This window comes from Plecotus auritus, assembly GCF_963455305.1.
Source record: "Plecotus auritus genome assembly, chromosome: 6".
Taxonomy (NCBI): domain Eukaryota; kingdom Metazoa; phylum Chordata; class Mammalia; order Chiroptera; family Vespertilionidae; genus Plecotus; species Plecotus auritus.
In genome coordinates, this window is record NC_137773.1 from 88,019,846 (window position 1) to 88,044,272 (window position 24,427).

At 41.9% G+C, this 24,427-nt stretch overlaps 1 protein-coding gene and 1 pseudogene across 2 annotated transcripts; both read right to left on the minus strand.

The window, feature by feature from the left end:
- Positions 1–687: 687 nt before the first annotated feature.
- Positions 688–1,608, minus strand: LOC308251433 (olfactory receptor 7E178-like; the record flags this gene model as incomplete). The annotated part of the gene is made up of 1 exon (XM_080674819.1): positions 688–1,608. Exon 1 carries the CDS (start codon positions 1,516–1,518, stop codon positions 688–690), a length of 831 nt encoding a protein of 276 aa, XP_080530945.1. The 5' UTR covers positions 1,519–1,608.
- A 10,605-nt stretch (positions 1,609–12,213) lies between these two features.
- On the minus strand, positions 12,214–17,365 carry LOC308251723 (olfactory receptor 7E24-like; annotated as a pseudogene). The gene is made up of 2 exons: positions 17,328–17,365; positions 12,214–13,163 (listed from the first exon to the last, which is right to left on the minus strand). The product of its transcript is annotated as an olfactory receptor 7E24-like (transcript).
- Positions 17,366–24,427: the final 7,062 nt, after the last annotated feature.

Consider the following 24,427-nt stretch of genomic DNA (forward strand, 5'->3'; position numbering starts at 1 on the left):
CATACCAGTCCTTTTTAAATAAAATTTCAGACAAAATTCAGTAGTTCTCGGCCAGGTCTCAATACACATTAGACCCACCTGGGGTATTGTTAAAAAACATTATCCTCTTTTCACTCTCCAATTCAGTTAAATCTTTGTGTATGGTTAATGGACTCAGGCATAAAGATTTTTAAAGCTCATCAGATGCTACCTAGATTGAAGATCAGTGCCACACATTCTCTCACACACCTGCACTAATAGATTTGATTAAAGCCAAAGTTTTGTGAAAAATAGCATGGACACAAAAAATAGCTTGGACAGTGAAATGGTTGAGAATCATATATAACATACATATTAAAAAAGAGTTGTGAATTTCTACAGGATGCCTGGGTCATAGGCAACAAATACAGAAAATTCCATATTTTAATTGGATTAAATTGTGTGGTGACTTGACATACATAGAATCCCAGAATACTCCCTTAATCCCATCAAAGATGTGCCCAAATAAATTATTTTTAGACATAATAGATCAGGAGGATTGAAAGTCGTAAGCTACAAAAATTGTCTGACCAAAAAGATGTTTGCCAACTACCAATGTTTGTTTTGAGTCATTTCTAATCGACAGACAAAATTAATAATAAATAAATAAATAAATAAATAAATAAATAAATAAATAAGAAAAAATCTACAATGGCCCATGTATTAAGACTAGGCTATTCTGTTGAGGAATCGCTGCAAGGCCCTCTTGATGTCCCTGTTCCTCAGACTGTAGATGAAAGGGTTCAGCATAGGGGTGACCACAGCATACACCACAGAGGTCCCTGCAGCCTTCCTGGGAAAATGTGAGACAGTGGAACTGAGGTACAACCCAAGGGCTGTCCCATAAAATAAACAAACAACTGACAGGTGAGAACCACAGGTGGAGAAGGCTTTATACTTTCCACCTGACGATGAGATTCTCAGAATGGAGGAAACAATTTTATAGTAAGAGAAAAAGATACCTGTGACTGGAATGCCACCAAAGATGGCCCCAATAAAATAGAGTAATATTTTATTAGTAGAGGTATCATTACAAGCAAGCTCGAGGAGTTGAGGAGGGTCACAGAAGAAATGAGGAATTTCCATGCTTGTGCAAAAGGAAAGCTGTGATATCATCAAGCAGTGCAGTTGGGAGTCCAAAAGGCTGATGATAAAAGACACCAGAAGCAGCAGGCTACAGACACGGGGGTTCATGATATCCAGGTATTGCAGGGGATAACAGATAGCAACGAACCGGTCATAGGCCATCACAGTTAGGAGCGCACTGTCCAAACATCCAAAAAAATTTAAAGAAGACAACTGAGTCAGGCAGCCAGCATAGGAGATGACTCTGCTACGAGTTTGAATGTCCAAAATCACCTTTGGGACGGTGGTAGAAGAAAAGCCAATGTCAGCCATGGACAGGTTGGAGAGGAAGAAGTACATGGGGGTGTGCAGACGGGAGTCAGAGCCGATGGCCAGGATGATGAGCAGATTCCCCAGCATAGTGACCAGGTACATGGACAGAAACAAGCTGAATGTTAGAGGCTGCAGTTCGGGATCATCTGAGAAGCCCAGAAGGAGGAATTCCAATGCACCTGTTAGATTCTGGGGCTCCACATAACAGAGACACCTTTTAGAAAATACTTGAGAGCTGGTATAAAGGAAACAAGCACATTAGTGTGTCTATATTTTGAATTTAAGCAATTCCTAGTTTTCACACTTAAGGACCATGCCTCTTTAGTAATATTTCTTGGTTATGAGAAACATTCTTCTTAGAACTCTTTGCATATTGCATTTTGCTCCATGAGCCTATTACTGCATGCTTCACTTTGGAAAATAAGGGCTGAATAAATGAGAGGAGTAAGGTTATTTAGAGCTTTATAAATCCATAAGCACACACTAGCCTATCAATACCCTCCTAAATAGGAAAAAAAAAAGGAATGAGAAGTATCCATCTCTCTTAACAAAATGCTCTTTATTATTGTCCTTATTAGTTCCAGGACACTAATAAGCAATTAAATGTACTTTTTTTATCCAAATGCAGCGTGATTAATTTCTTTGACTTGTAGTATTTATAAGCACGCTATAAGAACTATGTAATAAACACTCTGAGTCCATTTTTTGTGTGTAAAAAAGAATGATATCTCACCTTTTGTGACAGAATAGATGGACCTAGAGGGTATTATACCAAGTGAAATAAGTCAGACAGAGATAGACAAATACCGTATGATTTCACTTGTATGCAGAATCGAAAGAGCAAAATAAATAAACAAAATAAAAACAGACTTCAGTCCAACTTAGCTACAAATCAGAAGTTCTCAAAGCCCCCTCATCAGTTTCAATTAGTCATTCTGGGAAGCGTGCTTGGAGGAAAATGATGAATCTCATTCATTTCTTTAGTCACAGGACATTCCTGGAAGGCAGCAAACCAAGGCAGCAAAACCGCCAGTGTGTGTCAGCCATAGGGACTACGCTGTGTAATTATACACTAACAACATGTAAGCAGTATTTCACAGAGTGTGTATATGTTTTTGTTTGTTTTAGTTGCCTACTGTGTGCCAACCACAGAGTGGGTGCTGGGCAATCAGAAATAAATGAGAATCAGTTGCTTCCCCCACAGGCATGCACCTGAGGTGACCTGGAAAGGAAAAGGATAGACTGAGTAGGTTGGCCAGGAGGGTTTTTTGGTTTATTTTAATTTTCCTATTTGATTTAACTCATTATGCCAAAAACATAGTTTTACCAATATACACAATTGAGATATTTTACAATCTTTTCTTATATGTCTTCAAAATCCGGTGTTTTACTAGTATAAGGACAGCACATCTCAGTTTGGAGTAGCCACATTTCAAGAGCTCAATAGCCATGTGATGTAAATTGTATGGAAAGACATCGTTCTGCACCCTGTGTCCTGTGAATAGCGTCTCACTATCCAAATCTGACTCCACCTTTTTTGCCCAAGGACCTGGGTACAAATTGAATAGGAATATTTTGCTCCTTTCCTCAACTCTAAATTAACAATAGTTGTATACCCTGATCTTGAGGGTATTATGCAGGTGAAAATGGAAGCTACATAACACAGACCTCTGAATCTGGCACAAGGAAACCATCAATGGAGTTTTGTGAAATTATGGTTACTCTCCTCATCACTGTCATGATGATAACCACAGCATTCATGATCATACTGGAATGCTTAGGGAATGAAGAGGTCTGGTTCCCTCTCTGGTATGGGCAATGACTTTGGAAGGTAGGAATGGTAGTGGAGAAGAGCAGGATTCTGAATGAGAGTTCTAAAATCTCCAAGGGAAAAAAATAGCATAAATTTCATAGGCTTCTGAGCTGTAACTTTGCTTATCGATGCCCTCCCATCTGGCTATCTTAGCTGTCCTGCTGCCTTGAAAATGAGGAAACAAGTTTCTCCGTAATTCCCCCTCCATCTACCATATCCCTTGCCACTCACTGGTTTGTGCTGTCTCTCCGCTGAGTCATGACCTAAGACTTTGGATCCACTGCCCTCTCCTGCCTGCTAATAAGAAGGCTGAGGCTCTGTTCTCAGGACTGGCGTGAAGACAGACTCAGCCATGGATCTCCTGAAGCAGGTCTCAATTCTGGGAGGAAGAGCCACACATATGACTCTTAACTGGGAATGGCAGCCTGTATGGCCTTGAGCACTCAATGCACAGAGGTCATAATTAGTGAAATTGGTCCATGTTTTCCTAACCTCTGAGGACTTCCTAATATTAACAAAGAGGAAACGGAGAATAGGGAATGTACTTAGGAGGGTCTGGGACTTGCCTCTTCTCAGGAGAAAGCACATCTGTACATTTTGCTTCTGACTTCCAGTTTCAAAAATCTTAATATAGAATGCAGACTCTTTTCAATTTATGACTTTTTGACTTTGACATCTGCAAAATCATTGTATTAATCATGTAAATTAGGGACAATTAGGCCTTCTCTAACAAGAACCATAACTATTTCCATTTTCTTCATTAAGACTTCTGTCTTTAAAAGGAAAAGTCTATTTCCTTTTTTAGGTTTTATTTTTAAAGACATAAGTATTGTATATTGAAGGTTTACTGTGAGCAAGATGCTGTTTGCAGCACAATACATTTTTTATTTCTTTTTTTCACTTCTTTTTTTTTTTTTTTTTTTTTTTTTTGTTACCTATTTTATTTTATTTTTATTTTTATTTTTTTTTCAAATTTTTATTAAGGTATTATATGTGTACATATCTTACCATTGCCCCCCACCCCCACCCCACTCCCATACATGCCCTCACCCCCCAAAGTTTTGTATCCGTTGCTTACTCTTATATACATGCATATAAGTCCTTCAGTTGATCTCTTATTTCCCCCACCTCTCCCTAACCTTACCACTGTAATTTGACAGTCTGTTTGATGCTTTACTGCCTCTGTAACTATTTTTTTGTTCATCAGTTTATAATGTTTTTCATTATCCCCAAATGAGTGGGATCATGTGGTATTTTTCTTTCATTGACTGGCTTATTTCACTTAGCATAATGTTCTCTAATTCCATCCAAGTGCCTACAAATGGTAGTAATTCCTTCTTTTTTACGGCAGCATAGTATTCCATTGTGTAGATGTACCATAGTTTTCTGATCCAGTCATCTGCTGATGGGCACCTAGGCTGTTTCCAAATCTTAGCTATTGTAAATTGTGCTGCTATGAACATAGGGGTGCATATATCCTTTCTGATTGGTGTTTCTGGTTTCTTAGGATATATTCCTAGGAGTGGGATTACTGGGTCAAATGGGAGTTCCATTTTCAGTTTTTTGAGGAAACTCCATACTGTTCTCCACAGTGGCTGCACCAGTCTGCATTCCCACCAGCAGTGCACGAGGGTTCCTTTTTCTCCGCATCCTCGCCAACACTTGTCGTTTGTTGATTTGTTGATGATAGCCATTCTGACAGGTGTGAGATGGTATCGCATTGTTGTTTTGATTTGCATCTCTCGGATAATTAGTGACTTTGAGCATGTTTTCATGTGTCTCTTGGCCTTCCTTCTGTCTTCTTTCGAAAAGATTCTATTTAGGTCCGTTGCCCATTTTTTTATTGGATCCTTTATCTTCCTTTTATTAAGTTGTATAAGCTGCCTGTAGATGTTGGAAATTAAACCTTTATCAGTGATACCATTTGCAAATATGTTCTCCCATACAGTGGGGTTTCTTGTTGTTTTGTTGATGGTTTCTTTTGCTGTGCAAAAGCTTTTTATTTTGATGTAGTCCCATTTGTTTATTTTCTGTTTGGCTTCCATTGCCCTAGGGGCAGTATCACTGAAAAAGTTCTTTTGGCATATGTCTGAGATTTTGCTGCCTGTGGATTCCTCTAGTATTTTTATGGTTTCCCGTCTTATATTTAAGTCCTGTACCCATTTTGAGTTTATTTTTGTGTATGGTGTAAGTTGGTGATCTAGTTTCATTTTTTTGCATGTATCTGTCCAATTTTCCCAACACCATTTATTAAAGAGACTGTCTTGACTCCATTGTATGCTCATGCCTCCTTTGTCAAATATTAAATGCGCATATTGGTTTGGGTCGATATCTGGATTCTCTATTCTGTTCCATTGATCTATATGTCTGTTCTTGTGCCAGTACCAGGCTGTTTTGAGGACAGTGGCTTTGTAATACAGCTTGAAATCTGGTATTGAGATCCCTCCTACTTTATTCTTCTTTCTCAGGATTGCTGTGGCTATTCGGGGTCTTTTTTTATTCCAGATGAATTTTTGGAGAGTTCTTTCTAGGTCTGTGAAATACGCCGTTGGTATTTTAATGGGGAGTGCATTGAATCTATAGATTGCTTTGGGTAGTATGGACATTTTAATGATGTTGATTCTACCAATCCATGAACATGGTATGTTCTTCCATCTGTTTACATCTTCCTCTATCTCTTTTTTCAGGGTCCTGTAGTTTTCCGCATATAGGTCTTTTACCTCCTTGGTTAGGTTTATTCCTAAGTATCTTAATTTTTTTGGTGCAATGGAAAATGGGATTGCTTTTTTAGTCTCTCTTTCTGTAAGTTCATTGTTGGTGTATAGAAATGCCATAGATTTCTTGGCATTAATTTTGTATCCTGCTACATTGCCGAATTCATTTATTAAGTCTGTTAGTTTTTTTATGGAGTCTTTCGGGTTTTTTATGTACAATATCATGTCATCTGCAAATAAGGACAGCTTTACTTCTTCTTTTCCAATTTGGATGCCTTTTATTTCTTCTTCTTGTCTAATTGCAGTGGCTAATACTTCCAGTACTATGTCGAACAGGAGTGGTGAGAGTGGGCATCCCTGTCTTGTTCCTGTTCTTAGGGGAAATGGTTTTAGTTTTTGCCCATTGAGTATGATGTTAGCTGTGGGTTTATCATATATAGCTTTTATTATGTTGAGGTATGATCCTTCTATTCCCACCTTGTTGAGAGTTTTTATCAAGAAAGGGTGTTGGATTTTGTCAAATGCTTTTTCTGCATCAATTGATATGACTATGTGATTTTTATCTCTCAATTTGTTTATGTGATGTATCACATTTATTGATTTGCGGATATTGAACCATCCTTGCATTCCTGGGATAAATCCTACTTGGTCATGGTGTATGATCTTTCTGATGTACTGCTGGATCCTATTTGCTAGAATTTTATTGAGGATTTTGGCATCTACATTCATGAGGGATATTGGCCTGTAATTCTCCTTCATTGTGTTGTCTTTATCTGGTTTTGGTATTAGGGTGATGCTGGCTTCATAGAAGGAGCTTGGAAGTGTTCCTTCCTCTTGAATTTTTTGGAATAGTCTGAGGAGGATAGGTTTTAGTTCTTCCTTGAATGTTTGGTAGAACTCTCCTGTGAAGCCGTCTGGCCCCGGGCTTTTGTTTGCCGGAAGCTCTTTGATGACTGCTTCAATTTCTTCCATAGTTACTGGCATGTTGAGCTGTTTAGATTCTTCCTGATTGAGTTTTGGAAGGTTATATTTTTCTAGGAATATGTCCATTTCCTCCAGGTTGTCCAGTTTGTTGGAATAGAGTTGTTCGTAGTATTTTTTAACAATCCTTTGTATTTCAGCGGGATCTGTTGTTATTTCACCTCTTTCATTTCTGATCTTGTTTATTTGGGTCCTCTCTCTTTGCTTCTTGGTGAGCCTGGCTAGAGGTTCATCAATCTTGTTTATCCTTTCAAAGAACCAGCTCTTGGTCTTGTTGATCTTTTGAATTGTTTCTTTGGTCTCTATGTCGTTTATCTGTGCTCTGATCTTTATTATTTCCTTCCTTCTGCTTACACTGGGCTTTTCTTGTTGCTCTTTTTCTAACTCTTTGAGTTGTTGGGTTAGGTAATTTATTACCCCTGTTTCTTGTTTTTTGCAGTAGGCTTGTAGAGCTATGAACTTCCCTCTCAAGACTGCTTTCGCTGTGTCCCATAGATTTTGGATTGTAGTGTTTTCATTGTCATTTGTTGTCATGATGTTTTTTATTTCTTCTTTGATCTCTCTGGTAACCCAGTCATGGTTTAATAGCATGCTGTTTAGTCTCCATGTGTTTGATTTCTTTGGGTTGTTTTTATTGTAGTTGATTTCCAGTTTTATGCCACTGTGGTCTGAGAAGATGCTTGATATGATTTCTATCTTCTTGAATTTGAAGAGACTTTGCCTGTGTCCCAACATATGGTCTATCTTTGAAGATGACCCATGTGCACTTGAGAAGAATGTATATTCTGTGGCTTTGGGGTGAAATGTTCTGAAGATGTCAATTAATTCCAACTGGTCTAGTGAGTCATTTAGGATTGATGTTTCTTTGCTGATGTTTTGTTTAGAGGATTTGTCCAATGGTGATAGTGGGGTATTAAAGTCTCCTACTATGATTGTATTGCTGTCAATCTCTCCCTTGATATCCTCCAGGAGTTTTTTTATGTATTTGGGTGCTCCTGTATTGGGTGCATATATGTTTACCAGAGTTATTTCTTCTTGTTGGATTGCTCCCTTTAGTATTATGAAATGGCCTTCCTTATCTCTTGTTATGTCCTTCAGTTTGAGATCTAATTTGTCAGAAATAAGTATTGCTACCCCAGCTTTTTTTTCAGTTCCATTTGCCTGGAAAACCTTTTTCCATCCCTTCACCCTCAGTCTGTGTGCGTCTTTTTTTCTGAGGTGGGTTTCTTGTAGACAGCAGATATATGGGTCGTGTTTTCTTATCCAATCCGTTACCCTATGTCTTTTGATTGGGGCATTTAATCCATTTACATTTAAAGTTATTATTGATAGGTACTTATTTGTCGCCATTCCTATTCTTTACCCCTGTGTTACTTCTTCACTTCCTATTTCTTTTTTTTTACAGCAGACCCTTTAGCATTTCTTGCATTGCTGGTTTGGTGGTAATAAATTCCCTTAGTCCTTTTTTGTCTGTGAAGCTCCTGATTTCACCTTCAATTTTGATTGACAGCCTTGCTGGGTACAGTATTCTTGGATTCAGCCCCTTCCTTTGCATGACTTTGTATATTTCATTCCATTCCCTTCTGGCTTGATGAGTTTCTGTTGAGAAATCAGTTGCTAGTCTGATGGGGGTTCCTTTGTATGTAACTTTCTGTCTCTCTCTTGCTGCTTTTAAGATTCTTACTTTGTCGTTGTTGTTTGCCAATTTAATTATAATGTGCCTTGGCGTCGGTCTTTTGGGGTTCATTTTGCTTGGGACTCTGTGAGCTTCTTGGATTTGTGTGTGTTTTTTCTTCCCTATATCTGGGAAATTTTCTGTCATTATTTCTTCAAAGAGGTTTTCTATTCCTTGCTCAGCTTCCTTTCCTTCTGGAACCCCTATTATGCGGATGTTGTTTTGTTTCGTGTTGTCCCAAAGTTCCCTTAGACTCTCCTCTTGCCTTTTAATTTTTTTTTCTAGAAGTTGCTTTTCTTGGGTATTTTTTTCCATCTTGTCTTCTAGCTCACTGATGCGGTCCTCTGCTTCTTCTAGTCTACTCTTGATGCTTTCTATTGAGTTCTTTACAGCAGCGATGTCATTTTTCATTTCTTCTTGGTTCTTCTTCATTTCCTCTTGGTTCTTGCTCATATTGTCGAATTTGTCTTCCATTCTTTTCAGCCACCTTATGACCATTTCTCTGAATTCTTTTTCTGGAAGGTTGCTTGCCTCCATTTCGTTTACTTCCTTTTCTGGTGATGCCTGCTTTTCTTTCATATGCGGGCTGCCTCTTTGTCTCCCCATGGTCTCTCTTCTCTGGGTGTCTTGTTATGTAGTTCTTTCTCTCCTTATCCCAGGCGAAATCTGACCTTTCCGTGGTGGAGTGTAGAGCTCCTCTGAACCCGTGTGCTTGCGCCAGTTGGGGAGCGTTGTTCTGGGGCTCGCAGCTGTTCCTGGGGTGCCGCAGTTGTGGATTCTCAGGCTTCAGATAAGCTCCACTTTCCGGATCAAGATGGCGCAGACTCCGCGTCCAACCCCGCAGCTCCGGGAGGGGACCCAGCCGCAGTTGGTGCTGCCAGGTCAGGGGAACCCCATTCAGCAGTCCCCCACCTCCTTCTGGAATTCAGCTGTCTCCCAACCGGCCAACAAACACTCCTTGTGCGACCCTCAGCTGTTCTTTCTTTCTGCTCCGGGACAAGGCTCGGAACACGTCTGTCTATTCCGCCGCCATTATTCCCTTTTCTTCTTTCACTTCTTTTTTCTTTTTTTTCTTGAACTTATTGGAGATGACATTGATTAATACAATTATATAGGTTTCAGATGTACTATTCTATAATATGTCACCTGTATGTTGTAATGTGTGTTCAGCACCCCAAGTCAAGTAAGGGATTGTTTGCTTATTTAAATGACAGTCCAAGTTCTGATTTTTCTTGTTCATTGATGTTTTGGATACAGTAAAAACCTACTGACTTTCTCTTAAATTAAACAGGGTACCCAACAAGAGTGCAATCAAAGTATTAACTAGGGCTGCAGTCCCCTCAAAGTTTGACTGGGGTTGACCTATTCCAAACCACTCACTCTTGGAAGGAGGGGGTTCCTTGTGGGCTGTTGGCTAGAGGCCTTGCTCAGTCCTCTGCCTAATGCGCCTCTCACAGGGAAGCTCAGGCATGGCTGTGGCTCCCATTAGGACAGGTTACAAGAGACAAGGGCCAGGAATATAAAGCCTTTTTGTACCCTAATATCAGAAGTGACATCTCATCAGTTTTGCAATGTTGTGTTGGTTAGAAGCAAGTCAGTAGGCCCAAGACACACTAAAGAGAATGGGTTTCCACAACAGCGTGAATACAGGAGTGGAGGCCATTGGGAGCATATTGGAATCTGCCCACCATGCAGGACCCACCCTCTATCAGGACATTGGTCTCTAAGGACCACACACTGGAGAGATAGCTCTGCTTCCCAGATAGCCCACAATCCATCACACCACAATGCTCTCAGCAAAATTTCCTGCAGATAAACTGGCACATGAGTAGAAATTGCCTCTGTTTGGGCGTTTCTGCGAACCCCACCATGTTCCCTCAGGACACACAGTCCAAAAAAGCCAGCATGGTTTCCCTTCCATCACCATGGTCCCTCACATCAAGCTGCAGCCATTCTGTGCCAAGATTCAACAAATGTCTCCAATGGCTTCTGATTTCTGTCATTGAGAAGAGCTTAACCTATTACAGGATGAATTTTTCTTTGTGTCCACAGATCCTAAAATTTATATAAGTGTGTTTGGGGCCTATTTCGTTGTTGTTTTTTTCCAATTGATAACGTGAGTATGGGAATGATGGTACCTTGCAACCTCCCACATCCTACTCATGCAGTCCTCCTGCCTCAGATAACTCTGGATGAGGAATTTAGAGATCGGTCTGTCATTAACTGATAGAAAGAAAATGTGGCAAACCAAGTTGGTGATGTAGGAGACAACGGCCTCTGTTGGCCTGCAAAGATCAACAATTAGATCCATGAACGAAAACAGCTCTGGGAGAACTCAAGAGTCCACTTATGGAACGTCAGCAACACAGTGGAACAAAACACCTGAGAATAGCCACACAAAAGGAAACAAAGAGCAGCTTCATAGTTCCTGCATCATGCCATCACCTAGGCCAGGCTACTCAGCAACAACAGGAAACTCCAAGCTAGAAAGAGTTGTTAACCTGGTGGAAGAAGGGAGAGTAGAGTGAGCAACTAGTTTACCAAGTCTTATAGTGCCCCATAGGAAAGACCTGTTTTATTTCACTCCACCCAGAGAATGGCTAAGCTTAGACATAAAGACACAGCTAAAAGCAAAGAAGAAGAGCAGGGATTGCCACAATGGGATGTAGGAATGGATTAAAAATGGACAAAAAAGACCAATGGTACAGAATCTAGGGCCAGAAGTAAACCACTGCATACACAGGCAACTAATATTTGATAAGGGATACTCCGTTGGTTCTCAATCTAAGGAAATTTCAGGTGAAATATGAACCAGCCCCCATGCATGGAAAGCAGGGAGAGACCAAAGAAAGCTCACTACAGACCGGGAGGTGGCAGTTTTCATAAACCAGTGAATTTATATGCAAGGCTTGTCTAGGGTAGCCACAAGACAAGTATATCTATACACGTGCCCACCAAATCTTAAAAGTTCATATACAATAAAGGCCTTAACTGGGTTCAGTGATGTATAAAATCTAGATGGTCTCAACAAAACATAACTAGTTCAAGGGTATATCCTTAGGCCAGCTTCTGGAGAAGGGTAGGCAAGTGAAATGAACATTCCAAGGACAGGGGATTCCCCTGATTCTGCAGGGGCAGCTCTTGGGTCCAATGGCAGTCACATCTTCATGAACTCCTCCAACAGACCCAGTCATCAGTATTTATAAAATTCCCCAGTGGGTTCCAATAAAATCCATCATTATAAACCAGTGATCTGCATCCTCAGAAATTACCTGAATACTTAGATTTGAAAGATGCAAAATGTGTATGAAAAATACCAGAAAGACATGAGGAAAGATGTAACATTTAAGTATTTACTAAGAGAATTGTATATTTCACCTGGATACCAGAGTCAATGCATTTCTTATGGAATTATGATGGCGTACAAAGGATCCCAGATTACTCTGCAATTCAATTAAAGTCAAATCAAAAGAAATAAAGTTCATATGTGAAGCATGGAGAGGAATGAAAACCATGAGACTAAACACAATATGACTAAGGCAACAGTGTTCACTGGTCTACATGTTTGGTTTTGCTAGATTTCCCAACTACGCTCCATAGGGATTGCAGAGATATTAAGAGTAGACTGTTCTGCTGTAGAGCCTCCATAGGGCACTCTTAATGTCCCTGTTCCTCAGACTGTAAATGACAGGGTTCAGCATGGGGGTGACTATAGTGTACATGACCGAGGCCACCTCATCCTTCCTGGGGGAAGGCAACAGTGCTGATCCAAGGTAACCTCCAATAGCTGTTCCATAAAATAAGCAAACAACTGACAGGTGAGAGCCACAGGTGGAGAAGGCTTTATACTTCCCACCTATCGATGGAAATCTCAGAATGGAGGAAACAATTTTATAGTAAGAGCAAAAGATCCCTGAGATAGGGAGAAAACCAGAAATGGCACCAACAAAATACATGACTATGTTATTGGTGAAGGTGTCAGAGCAGCCAAGATGAAGGAGCTGAGAAGGATCACAGAAGAAATTAGAAATGTTTACATCTTTGAAGCAGGCAAGTTGTAACACAATTAAAGTATGCAGCTGGGAGTCCAAAAGGCTGATGAAAAATGACATCAAAACTAAGAAGCAACAGAGGCATGGGTTCATGATGGCTGAGTAGTGCAGAGGGTGACAGATGGCCACAAACCAGTCATAGGCCATGACAGTCAAAAGCATGCCATCCATACATCCAAAAAGGATCAAAAAAAGACATCTGTGTCAGGCAGCCCCCATAGGAGATGACTCTGCTGTGAGTCTGGATGTCCACAATCATCTCTGGAACAGTTGTAGAAATGAAACAGATGTCAGCCAAGGACAGGTTGCAGAGGAAGAAGTACATGGGGGTGTGGAGGTGGGAATCAGAGCTGACAGTCAGGATGATGAGCATGTTCCCCAACACGGCAACCAGGTACATGGACAGGAAGAGCCCCAAGAGCAGAGGCTGCAGTCCCAGGTCATCAGAGAGACCCAGGAGGAAGAATTCTGAGACACGTGTTAGATTTTGTGGTTCTATGTAGCCAGGACACCTTTAGAAGAGGATTGGGGAAAGGAAAATAAGTAAATGAGCACACAGCATTGTATCCATATTCTGTATTCAAGCTATTCACCCCTGAGGTCATATACTCCAGTACCTTTACCAATATTTCTCAGTATGATAAATCCTATTTAATTAGAACTGTTTCTTTTTTATTTTCTTTTTTTAAATGTGCCTTTATTGTTGAAAGTATTACAGATGTACCCTTTCCCCCGCATTGACCCTTCCAGCCTGCCCGCTCCCAGCCCCAGGCCTTCACCACACTATTGTCTTTCTTTATTGGTTTCCATGTTACTCACCTCTTTCTATATACACTTCACTGTCCAGAAACTCCATTGAAAAGTATCAGAGGAGCAAGAACATTAGAGATAACAAAGTCATAATCACAGGAAAACACAGCTACTTCTTTAAAATATATATAGAAGGAGAAACACCCATCCCCCTTTAAGAAATAAAAATTATTCTAATTTTAAGAAATTAAGAAGTAGCTACATATACCTTCTTTTATTAAAATACAATGCTAGTTAGTTAGTTCCTTTATTTAGAGTATTTTCAACACTGTATAAAAGACAGGATTGTGTAATCTGGATTCTAAATGAAAGTTGAATGTTCATAATCAGAAAATATTTTTATGAGATAGTTATCTTCATGGGTTTTACCATTCTTTGGTTTTCTGTCTCTCCTTCATAGAAATAAGTGATTACTCAAGCATGAGAGTTGTCCTTTAAAAGTCATTTGGAAGTTGTTTTTCAATTAGTACTAGTTTAAAATTTTTTGAGGAGCCACATATTGTTTATTATAATGATTGTAGGATATTTATTCACGCCATCAGTGTACCAGGGTTCCCTTTTCTTCACATCCTCACCAACACGTGTCTTTTTTTTCTTAATTTATCTTTATTGTTGAAAGTATTACAAATGTCACCCTTTTTTCCCCATTGACCCCCTCCAGTCCAGACCCTGCCCCCCACCCTATGCTCAGGCCTTCACTACACTGTTCTCTGTGTCCACGGATTATGCATATATGCATATAAATTATTTGGATAATCTCTCCCTAGCCACCACCACCTTCCATCTGAGATTTATCAGTCTGTTCCATTCTTCTATGTCTCTGAATCTATTTTGTGCATCATTTTATTGTGTTGATTAGATACCACATATGAGACTTTTCTTTTTTATAATAGCTATTCTGATAGGTGTGAGGTTATGTACTATTGTGATTTCTATTTGCATTTCCCTGATGGATAGTGATGTTGAGCACCTTTTCATATATGACTGTTAGTTTTGTTTTTCTGATCATAATCCCTCCTATTTATAGTTGAGGAGTTTAGCATTGGGGAGGTCCCACTCGTTTTAAGACCGAGATTTCTTATCCTATCTAATAAAAGAGTAATATGCAAATTGACTATCACTCCAACACACAAATGGCTGCCCCCATGTGGTCAAAGATGGCTGCACTCATGTGGACACAAGATGGCCACCACAAGATGGCCAGCAGGGGAGGGCAGTTGGGAAGGACCAGGCCTGAAAAGGAGGGCAGTTGGGGGCAATCAAGCCTGCAGGGGAGGGCAGTTAAGGGTGACCAGGCTGGCAGAGGAGGGAACTTGGGGGTGACCAGGCCTGCAGGGGAGAGCAGTTAGGGGTGACCGGGCCTGCAGGGGAGGGCAGTTAGGGGCAATCAGGGTGGCAGGGGAGCAGTTAGGCATCAATCAGGCTTGCAGGGGAGTGATTAGGGGGTGATCAGGCTGGCAGGCAGAAGCGGTTAGGGGCAATCAGGAAGGCAGGCAGGTGAGCAGTTGGGAGCCAACAGTCCTGGATTGTGAGAGGGATGTCCGACTGCCTGTTTAGGCCTGATCCCGATAGGACATCCCTCGAGGGGTCCCAGATTGGAGAGGGTACAGGCTGGGCTGAGGGACACACCCTCCCGTGCACGAATTTCGTGCACCTAGCCACTAGTCCTGTATAATAAAAGTCTAATATGCTAAGTGTCCAGCCATTGGTTAGACCACTCGACCAGTCTCTATGACACTCATTGACCACCAGGAGGCAAATGCTCCAACTGGTAGGTTAGCTTGCTGCTGGAGTCCTGCCAATCGGGACTGGGCAAGATGGGCCAGACATGCTCTGGAGCCCTCCCATGGTCCCACCCCAGCCCCTATCATGCACCAGTGGGGTCCCTAGGCCTGGCCTGCACCCTCTCACAATCTGGGACCCCTCAAAAGATGTCGGAGAACCAGTTTTGGCCTGATCCCCACAGGCCAGGCCGAGGGACCTCACCAGTGCACAAATCTGTGCACCCAGGCCTCTAGTGCCTAGATAATAGATTTTGATATCAATCCTTTCTGACACAGTGATTGAAATTCTCTTTCTTCAGCTACCAGAACGTTTATTATTTTGACAGAACACACTATGATTCAATTGAGGAAAAATTCAAAATAGAACAATGTAAATATATATGGGCAGTTTCCTCTGGTATAAAATTGAGATAATAATTGAAGCTACCTTTAATGTTTATTGTAAGGAAGTTTTAAAAAATCACTTCAGTTGCTTAAACCAGTGATTATTATTTCCAGTTGATTGATATATTTGCCTGTGGTTGTTTAAAAATATACAGATACTGTGGCCTCAGCCTAGAATCAATTTATGCAGCATCCCTACATGTGAGATTCTTGGTTGTCCTGGTGTGAAGCCAGGATTGAGAAACACTGCCTTAGAATACTGCCCAACACTTAGGTAATACTCCACTGATATTACCTATTATTACTGCCATTGACACCCACCACCCACATTAAAAATATAAACATTTAACAGTATTTCCTTCAGATCTCATGTTGTAGAGAGATTTGAAACATTACCGATAAGTATTGATTTTTCTTGGGATCTTAATTCAATCCCATTTCTATAAATACTCATTGCCCAAAGGCAACCAGTGTCATTGCTTTGGTGGGCATATTTGTTTTTTTTTTTGTCAATGTTGACTTACGTACCCATAAGCAGTTTTCTTAAAACCTTGCCTATATACGTCATCACTGAAATGTACTTCCTTACCACAACATTGTGTTTAAGTCTCTTAATGCAGTACATACATTGACCTAAAACATTTTATTGATGCACATTATTATGTGAGAGAAGACTTCATTTTATTTCGTTTATAAATTTATGTCTATATATTTTAATATAAATTTGACAAATGTAAAATATATATTTAAGATATTTATAACTTAACATATTTTATTTTTATGTTAAATATTTTACATTGTATATTTTATATTTCTATTATATTGTTATTTATATCAGTTTCTTCATACCACAATTCCATGGAAATTCTTGCACCTCTCTTAATTTCACACAAGTGAGAACTTGTATTGATAAGTTAGTGGTGATTAATATTTCAACTTCTACAAATTGGTGCCAGACTGATCAGCAGCCCCTGAACGACGGATGAACAGATTACTCCCACACAGTTTAACTGTGAAAGAGAGGGTTAAGGGGCTCCCTGGCTCTAGTGGCCAGAGCAGCCTCTATTGCCTGCCTCGTTAGGCCTTTATTGGAATTTTTATCTTTAGATACAATGAGTAGGGTGAGTAATCTTGGGAGGACACATGTGCTTACATTGTACTCTAAGCAAGGGCATCCAGGCATTAAGATTAAGGATCCCAGTAAACACCCGGGTGTCTGCACGTACACAGACTTGTTTGAAAAGGTCAAGGAATAATTAGGGGCACCGCCTTCCACACTCCCCTAAGTCTCCCCTAAGTCAGAATTCTGATAAACAGGTCAGGTGGCCTTCCAAAAATTTCCCTTTTATCAGAAGGTCCTCCTTACAACTTTCCAACCAAGTCTCTTGTGCTCCCCAACAAATTGGTACATGTGCAATATTTCTTGTTCCAATACAAAAATCATTTTCTATTAACTACATCCTTTTATTATAAGGATATGCATTTGAAAGTGTTCCTGAAGTCTGTTTTATAATAGTCATTCCATGAGAACTCCACATGAAATTTTCATCTTCATAGCAATTTATTTTCCATTTTGGATTTCAAAACTGGACTGTACAATGCTTGACTATTTATAGAAAACCATAAAATCCATAATGTTTGTGACATTATGGCCCCTGTAAATCACTGACACATTTCCAAATTCACAGGTAAACTCACTGAACCAAAAGGGGATAAATCAGTTCTTCTACCTCCATTTCGCATTGAAGACCAAAGTAGGTTTGAAAGAACCACTCCTTAGCTAATGTGGAGGTGACAGTGCCCTGGTTCAGGAATAAGGAGATCCATTTTTGAGTCCTGAATCTTTCACGCCCTCCATGTGGAGTGTGTGGAAATCTCGGAATCTCTGTGCTTGCGTTCCTTCTTGGAAATGGCCAGTCTAACATTCATCTCTAGACCATGTGTGGGACCTAAGGGAAGTTTGGAAATCAAGAAAGTTTTGATCATTTTTTAACAAAGAATTTCAATCATTATTAGGATAGTGTGCTTACTAATAAAATGCAATTCCAAAAATGTAATACTATTCTATGGCGGAAAGGGTGAAGCCTCTCCTGTCTCAATCAAGGCACTAGAGCATGGAATGACATGAAACCCTGAAATGTATCTCAGCTCAGCACTAACATTTACTACCCCCTTCTTTCCTGCTGCTTTTCAAAATATTTATGAAAAACCCCTGCAATGGATATTCAGTATTTGAATAATATAGATACTACTACATGGAAATTAACAGGTGTCATAAAAAGCCCATGACATAGCACAAATAAACACTATTTTATCTTCTCTCTATTCCTATGGGACATTCTAGAAATGGAAGGAAACACTGGCATGGATGGTCAAATGCAGAGAATTCATATTGACCACTTTATTTCTATACACAATGGAAGAGTCTATTCAATATTTAAGTGAGATTTTTTGTGTTTGATGCCTCCTGTCTGCCCAAAAGGTATAGGCTTGGGATGGGGGATCAGAAATAAATGACAGTCATTTCCCTCAATATACTAAGGATGTACTTGTAAAAACCAAAATGAATGGTCATGTCAGGGATGTAGGGAAACCATTAAGTTCAGCTCACCCTTACTGTATGCATTCATAACATATTTATTACATAGAGGGCATCAATTATTTGTTTAATCCTTATTCAGTGAAGTTGTGTCAACTGGGCATCAACTCAGAGGACAATCCCACGTTTCAAAGACATTAAGAACTTTCCCCGAAGCACACTAATAATAAGTAGAGCAGAAGGAATTCAAAATTAAATGATCATTCTCTGAAGTCTCATGCACTAAACTTCATTGTGCCCAACTTTCTGAAATTTTAAGCAGAGGTACAGAGATCTTAACCACAGGTATCTCTGAGGTACATTTTGAACTGCTTTGAGTATCCTGAATAGGAATGGACCCAAAGATTCTGACTTTGGCCCTTGCCAGTTTTGCCCATTGGATAGAGCATTGGCCTGGAGACTGAAGGGTCCCAAGGGCACATGCCCAGGGTGCAGGCTCAGTCCCCAGTAGGGGGCGTGCAGGAGGCAGCCAATCAATGATTCTCTCTCACCAATGATGTTTCTATCTCTCTCCCCCTCTCCCTTTCTCTCTGAAATTAATAAAAATATATTTTTAAAAAAGACTCTGATTTTGTCTCCTTTTGAAATTGAGTAGGTTGATTATAAGAATGGAGGAAGAAGGGGACAGTTGATTGAAATCCAGGAGCAAGGACAAGACAGGGACCAAATTATCGGCCCTAAATTATCATGTGCCAATTCTTTCTATGACCTTTGCCAGTGGTCTCAGCCATCCTTTTTATAGTTGATGCAGCAAATGTGGCCTACTGCTCTCCACTGTGGTCTACCAGAAGACTCCATAGAGAAGATAACAGTAAGTAGTGGGTTCCTGTCAGGATTGAGAGGGAAATGAAATGACTGCTTGTATTGGCCAAGGAGAAAACTGGCCAGATGTCCTGAATCTGGAGTCAGACTGCCCATATACAAACCTGCTTCAGTTCTTACTAACTCATGATCTGTTTCGAGTTACATAAAATGCTATGTTCTGTAGAGGTGTTTTCTCTTTTCCGCGTCAGCATGGGAAAGGAACGGGTCCGATTCTGAGTGGAGGAGCTGGGGACTAAGAAATAAAAGAAAGAAAGAGACCAGATAGAAAGATAGAAACAAAGCTGAGAGCCAGTTGGGATTCCATCCTCTCTGATGGAGAGGCAGGGACCCCGGAGCCCACATAGCACATTTATTTTATACCCCCAAATACCAGAAAATATCACCAAAACTTAGGATCAAAGGAGCTTATTTGCATTCTTGAGTAAGCCCTAGCATTCCTGGTGCTTGCCTGGATTTACATATTAAAGTCCGCTCCCCTGCACCTGGACAAAGGTAAAAATTCAGTACTGATAACACCTCCCCCCCCCACCCCCACCCTAGCCTTCTTGGGGAGGGTGTAACTGAGACTGCTCTGCCAGTCACCTCTGGCTCAGCTGACAACAATTTAAAGAAATGCCCATGTGCCTTCCCAGGCGGCCCTCTACAATGCTCCTTTCTTTTTATGTAAAAGAATAATAATGTTTGCACTAATAATTCATAAGAGATTATACAGATGAAACCAAACAAAATACATAAAACACATATTTCAGAGCCTGGCACTTAGGAAGCCCTCAATAAAAGTGCTTGATGTTATGGTTAATGTCACCCTTCTCATCATCACCTTCATAATCATTTTGGGGTGCTTAGGGGCAAGTTTAGAGAGATTCACTTTCTGCTATGCTGAGCAAGATGCCAACCAGAGCCAGAACCAATGAGGATGGAAGTGAACTCTGAAAGACTCACACCCCCACCATAACCAAGAACACAAACTTCATAGGGCTCACATCTGAAATTTTGCATATTGGTGCCATCTCATCAATCTGTTCCAAACTGTTCCTTCTCCAGTCACCATCTCCCATAGCACTAACTGGACTGGGCTGCATCTCTGCTGGAACATGAGCAAGGAGTATCAATGAATCTGCTGCCCTTCTCCTGCCTTGTGTGGGAGAGGGCTTAGGGTTTCTCCTCAGGGATGGCAGGAAAACAGGGACCTTCTGATGCATATGCCACAAAGAAAGGAGATAGATATGTAGCCACTACAATATAATTCACATCCATAAGGGCTGGAGGAATCAGCCAATTATTTACTACTAGAGGCCCGGTGGAGGATATTCGTGCACTGCGGTGGGTGTCCCTCAGCCTAGCCTGGACCCTCTCCAATCGGGGCCCCCTTGAGGGATGTCTGACTGATGGTTTAGGCCAGATCCCTCTCACAATCCGGGACTGCTGGCTCCTAACTGCTACTGCCTGCCAGCCTGATCACCCTATAACCACTCCTCTGCCAGCCTGATTGACGCCTAACTACTCCCCTGCTGGCCTGATTGCCCCCAAGTGCCCTCCCTTGCCAGCCCGATCGCCCTCAACTGCCCACCCCTGTGGCCTGATCTCCCCCAACTGCCTTCCCATACTGGCCCGGTCGCCCCCAACTGCCATCCCCTGCTGGCCTAGTCACCATAACTGCTTTTCCCTGCCAGCCTAGATGCCCCCAACTGCCCTCTCCTGCCGGCCTGGTTGCCCCTTACTCCCCTCCTCTACTGGCCTGGTTGCCCCCAACTACCCTCCCCTGCAAGCCAACTTGTGGCAGCCTTCTTGTGATGACATGGGTGTAGCCATCTTGTGACCACAGGGGGACAGCCATCTTGTGACCACATGGTGCAGCCATCTTGTGTGTGAGGGCATGATGGTCAATTTGCATATTATATCTTTATTATATAGGACTAGAGGCCCGGTGTACAAAATTCATGCATCGAGGGGGTGTATCCTTCAGTCCAGCCTTCACCCTCTCCAATCTGGGACCCCTCGAGGGATGTCCACTGGGATCAGGCCTAAATGGTCAGTTGGACATCCCTCTCACAATCCAGGACTGCTGGCTCCCAACCTCTCACCTGCCTGCCTGATCACCTCCTAACCACTTCCCTGACAGCCTGATTGACTACTAACTGCTCCCCTGCCGGCCTGATAGCCCATAACTACCCTCCCCTGCTGGCCTGGTCACCCCTAACTGCCCTTCCTTGCCAGCCAGGTCACCCATAACTGCCCTTCCTTGCCAGCCAGGTCACCCGTAACTGCCCTCCCCTGCTGGCCTAGTCACCCCTAACTACTGCCCTTCCCTGCTGGCCTGGTCGCCCCCAACTTCCCTCCCCTGCAGACCCAGTTTTCCCTCACTGTACTCCCCTGCAGCCCTGGTCGCCACCAACTGCCCTCCCCTGCTGGCCTGATCACCCCTAACTTCCCTCCCTTGCCAGCCTGGTTGCCCGTAATTGCCCTCCCCTGCCAGCCTGGTCACCCCTAACTGCTGCCTTCCCCTGTCAGCCTCATTGCCCCAACTGTCCTCCCCTGCAGGACTGGTTGCCCCTAACTACCCTCCCCTGCTGGCCCGGTCACCCCTAAATGCCATTCCTTGCCAGCCTGGTCATCCCTAAGTGCCCTCCCTTGCAGGCCCTGTTGCCCCTAACTGTCCTCCCCTGCAGGCCTGGTTGCCACCAACTGCCCTCCCCTGCTGGCCCGGTCACCCCTAACTTCCCTCCCTTGCCAGTTTGGTCACCCGTAACTGCCATCCCCTGCCAGCCTGGTCACCTCTAACTACTGCCCTCCCCTGTTGGCCTGGTGGTCCCTAACTGTCCTACCCTGCAGGCCTGGTTGTCCACAACTGCCCTCCTTGCTGGCCCAGTCACCCTTAACTGCCCTCCCCTGCTGGTCTGGTTGACCCCAACTGCCCTCCCTTACAGGTCTGGTCCCTCTGAATGGCCCTTCCCTGCTGCCCTGATCACCCACAACTGCCCTGCCCTGCCGTCCATCTTGTGGCAGCCATCTTGTGTCCACATGGAGCAGCCGTCTTTGACCACATAGGGGCATCCATCTTGTGTGTTGGAGTGATGGTCAATTTGCATATTACCTCTTAATTATATGGTGTGTTATGATCTTAGGGGCTCACTGCACAAATCTCCTAATTAGCCAATTGGTCCATGTTGTACTAATTCTGGATATTTGCTAGTATCAATGAAAGGGAAAAAGGAAAAAAAGTGAATGTCCCTGGAGGATCTTGACCTCTCCAGAGAAGGAAGGTCACCTCTACTTCTTGCTTCTTACTTCTGAGTTTCAGGATCTTAACATAAAATTGAGACTTCTTTTTTTCTTTAAGAACTTGCTGTGTGATTTTGGTATCTGTAAATTGCATTCTATTAATCATGAAATCCAAACATAATTAGTTCTTCTATACAGAGAATGTGATACTCTTTCCATTTTATCAATTAATATTTGTCTCTACAGATAACCTCCTATTTTCATTGCCTTAGTTGTTGGTTGGCATTTTGTATTTTGGAGATTCACAGGAGTTTTGTTTTCCTTTAGGAGCTGTTTATTTTGTGTGGTTTTTTTTTTTTTGGTTGGTTTTTTGTTTGTGTGCCAGTTTGAATGAGGCTTCAGTTCTAAGTTTTTCTTTAATTGAATCATATTAATATATTAAAATACTATTAATTGTTATATATTTACTAGAGGCCAGGTGCATGAATTTGTGCACTTGGGGGGGGGGGCACTCAGCCTTGCCTGCACCTTCTTGCAGTCCAAAAGCCCTTGGGGGGTGTCTGACTGACAGCTTTGGCCCACTCCCCAGACATCCTTAGCACTGCCGCAGAGGTGGAAGTGGGTCCTGTCACCACCAATGCCCTTGCCAGCCATGAGCCCGTCTTCTGGCTGAGTGGTGCTCCTCCTACGGGATCGCACTGACCACCAGAGGACAGCTCCTGCATTAAGCATCTGCCCCTGGTGGTCAGTGAACGTCATAGCAACTGGTCATTCTGCCATTTGTTCCATTCACATATTAGCCTTTAATTATATAGGATAAGTTGCCAATAGATATCCCCAGTCCCTTGCCACATGAGCTTCTCCAGTGGGCAGCTGACAACATGGCAGCTATGTTCCATCAGAGTGAGCTGGTGAGAGCGTAAAATAGGGCTGGTTGTTGAAAGTCTGAGTCAACACTCATTAATGTTGGAGTGACAGCCCAATATTTTTTGATATTTTATTTATTTCATGAAAGTCACAAGGTACAGCTCAGATGGAGAGGGGTATATACCAGGGCATGAATACAGAAGGCAGAGGATACTGGAAGCATCTAAAAGCCACCCACCACAAGGCCTCAATTTCTGACAGAAATTTGCATTCTGAGCACATGATACTAGAGCTGTCTCTCTGCTTTCCAGCACAGTCTCCAGTCCTTCACATCACCAACTCCTCAAAACAAACAAAAACTAGCACATGCAAGATCTTGCTCTGCTTTAAGTATTTCTGCAGATCCCACAACACTACTTCTTGCCATGCCATGAAAAGAGATCTTCCTGGTTTCTGTTATATCTACAGAGTCCTTCCTATTTGCCAGGAGAAGTCAGAGCCATTTCAGGACTCATTCAACACGTGTTCCTAGAGGCTTCTGATTACTGTTCCACTAGAAAGGACTAATCTCTCTCCAAATATATTTTCTTTTGTAATCTTTGCATTTTAACTCTTGAAGTCTTTTAAAATGTGATTTTGCCTTATATGGTGATTGAAAGTGGGATGTATGGTAATGGTAATTGGTGACAACCCCTAATCTTTGCAGTCCTCCTGGCTCAGATTTCTCTGTATGAGGAGCTCAGAGAGTGACTTAACTGATATGAAGAAAACTTAAATACTTGCCAAGTTAAGCTGGATATGGGATAAGTATGCTAATTATGTGTGTGTTCCTAAAGGGCAGAGGAAAACTTTGGGGATCCCAAATGACCAAATGGCAGGAGTATAGGAAAGTGAAGAAGGAGATGTGAGTGTTGGCACATTTTAGAATGCTATGGTAGGAGAAAAAGTGCAATAGTAAACTGAGCCAATTAGGTATTCAATTCACTGTAGTGAAGCTGGTAGGCTATATAGCTTAGTGCTTAAATTACATGAGTTATTGGATAATTTCTCAGAAACTCAGACTTCTACCTCTGCAAATATGTATTGTATCTTTTAAGGAAAAACTGATATGTACAAAGATACCTAAGTATCCTATCTAATAAAAGAGTAATATGCAAATTGACCATCACTCCAACACACAAGATGGCCACCCCCAGGTGGTCAAAGATGGTCCTCCCATGTGGACACAAGATGGCCACCACAAGATGGCCAGCAGGGGAGGTATGTTGTGGGTGATCAGGCTAGC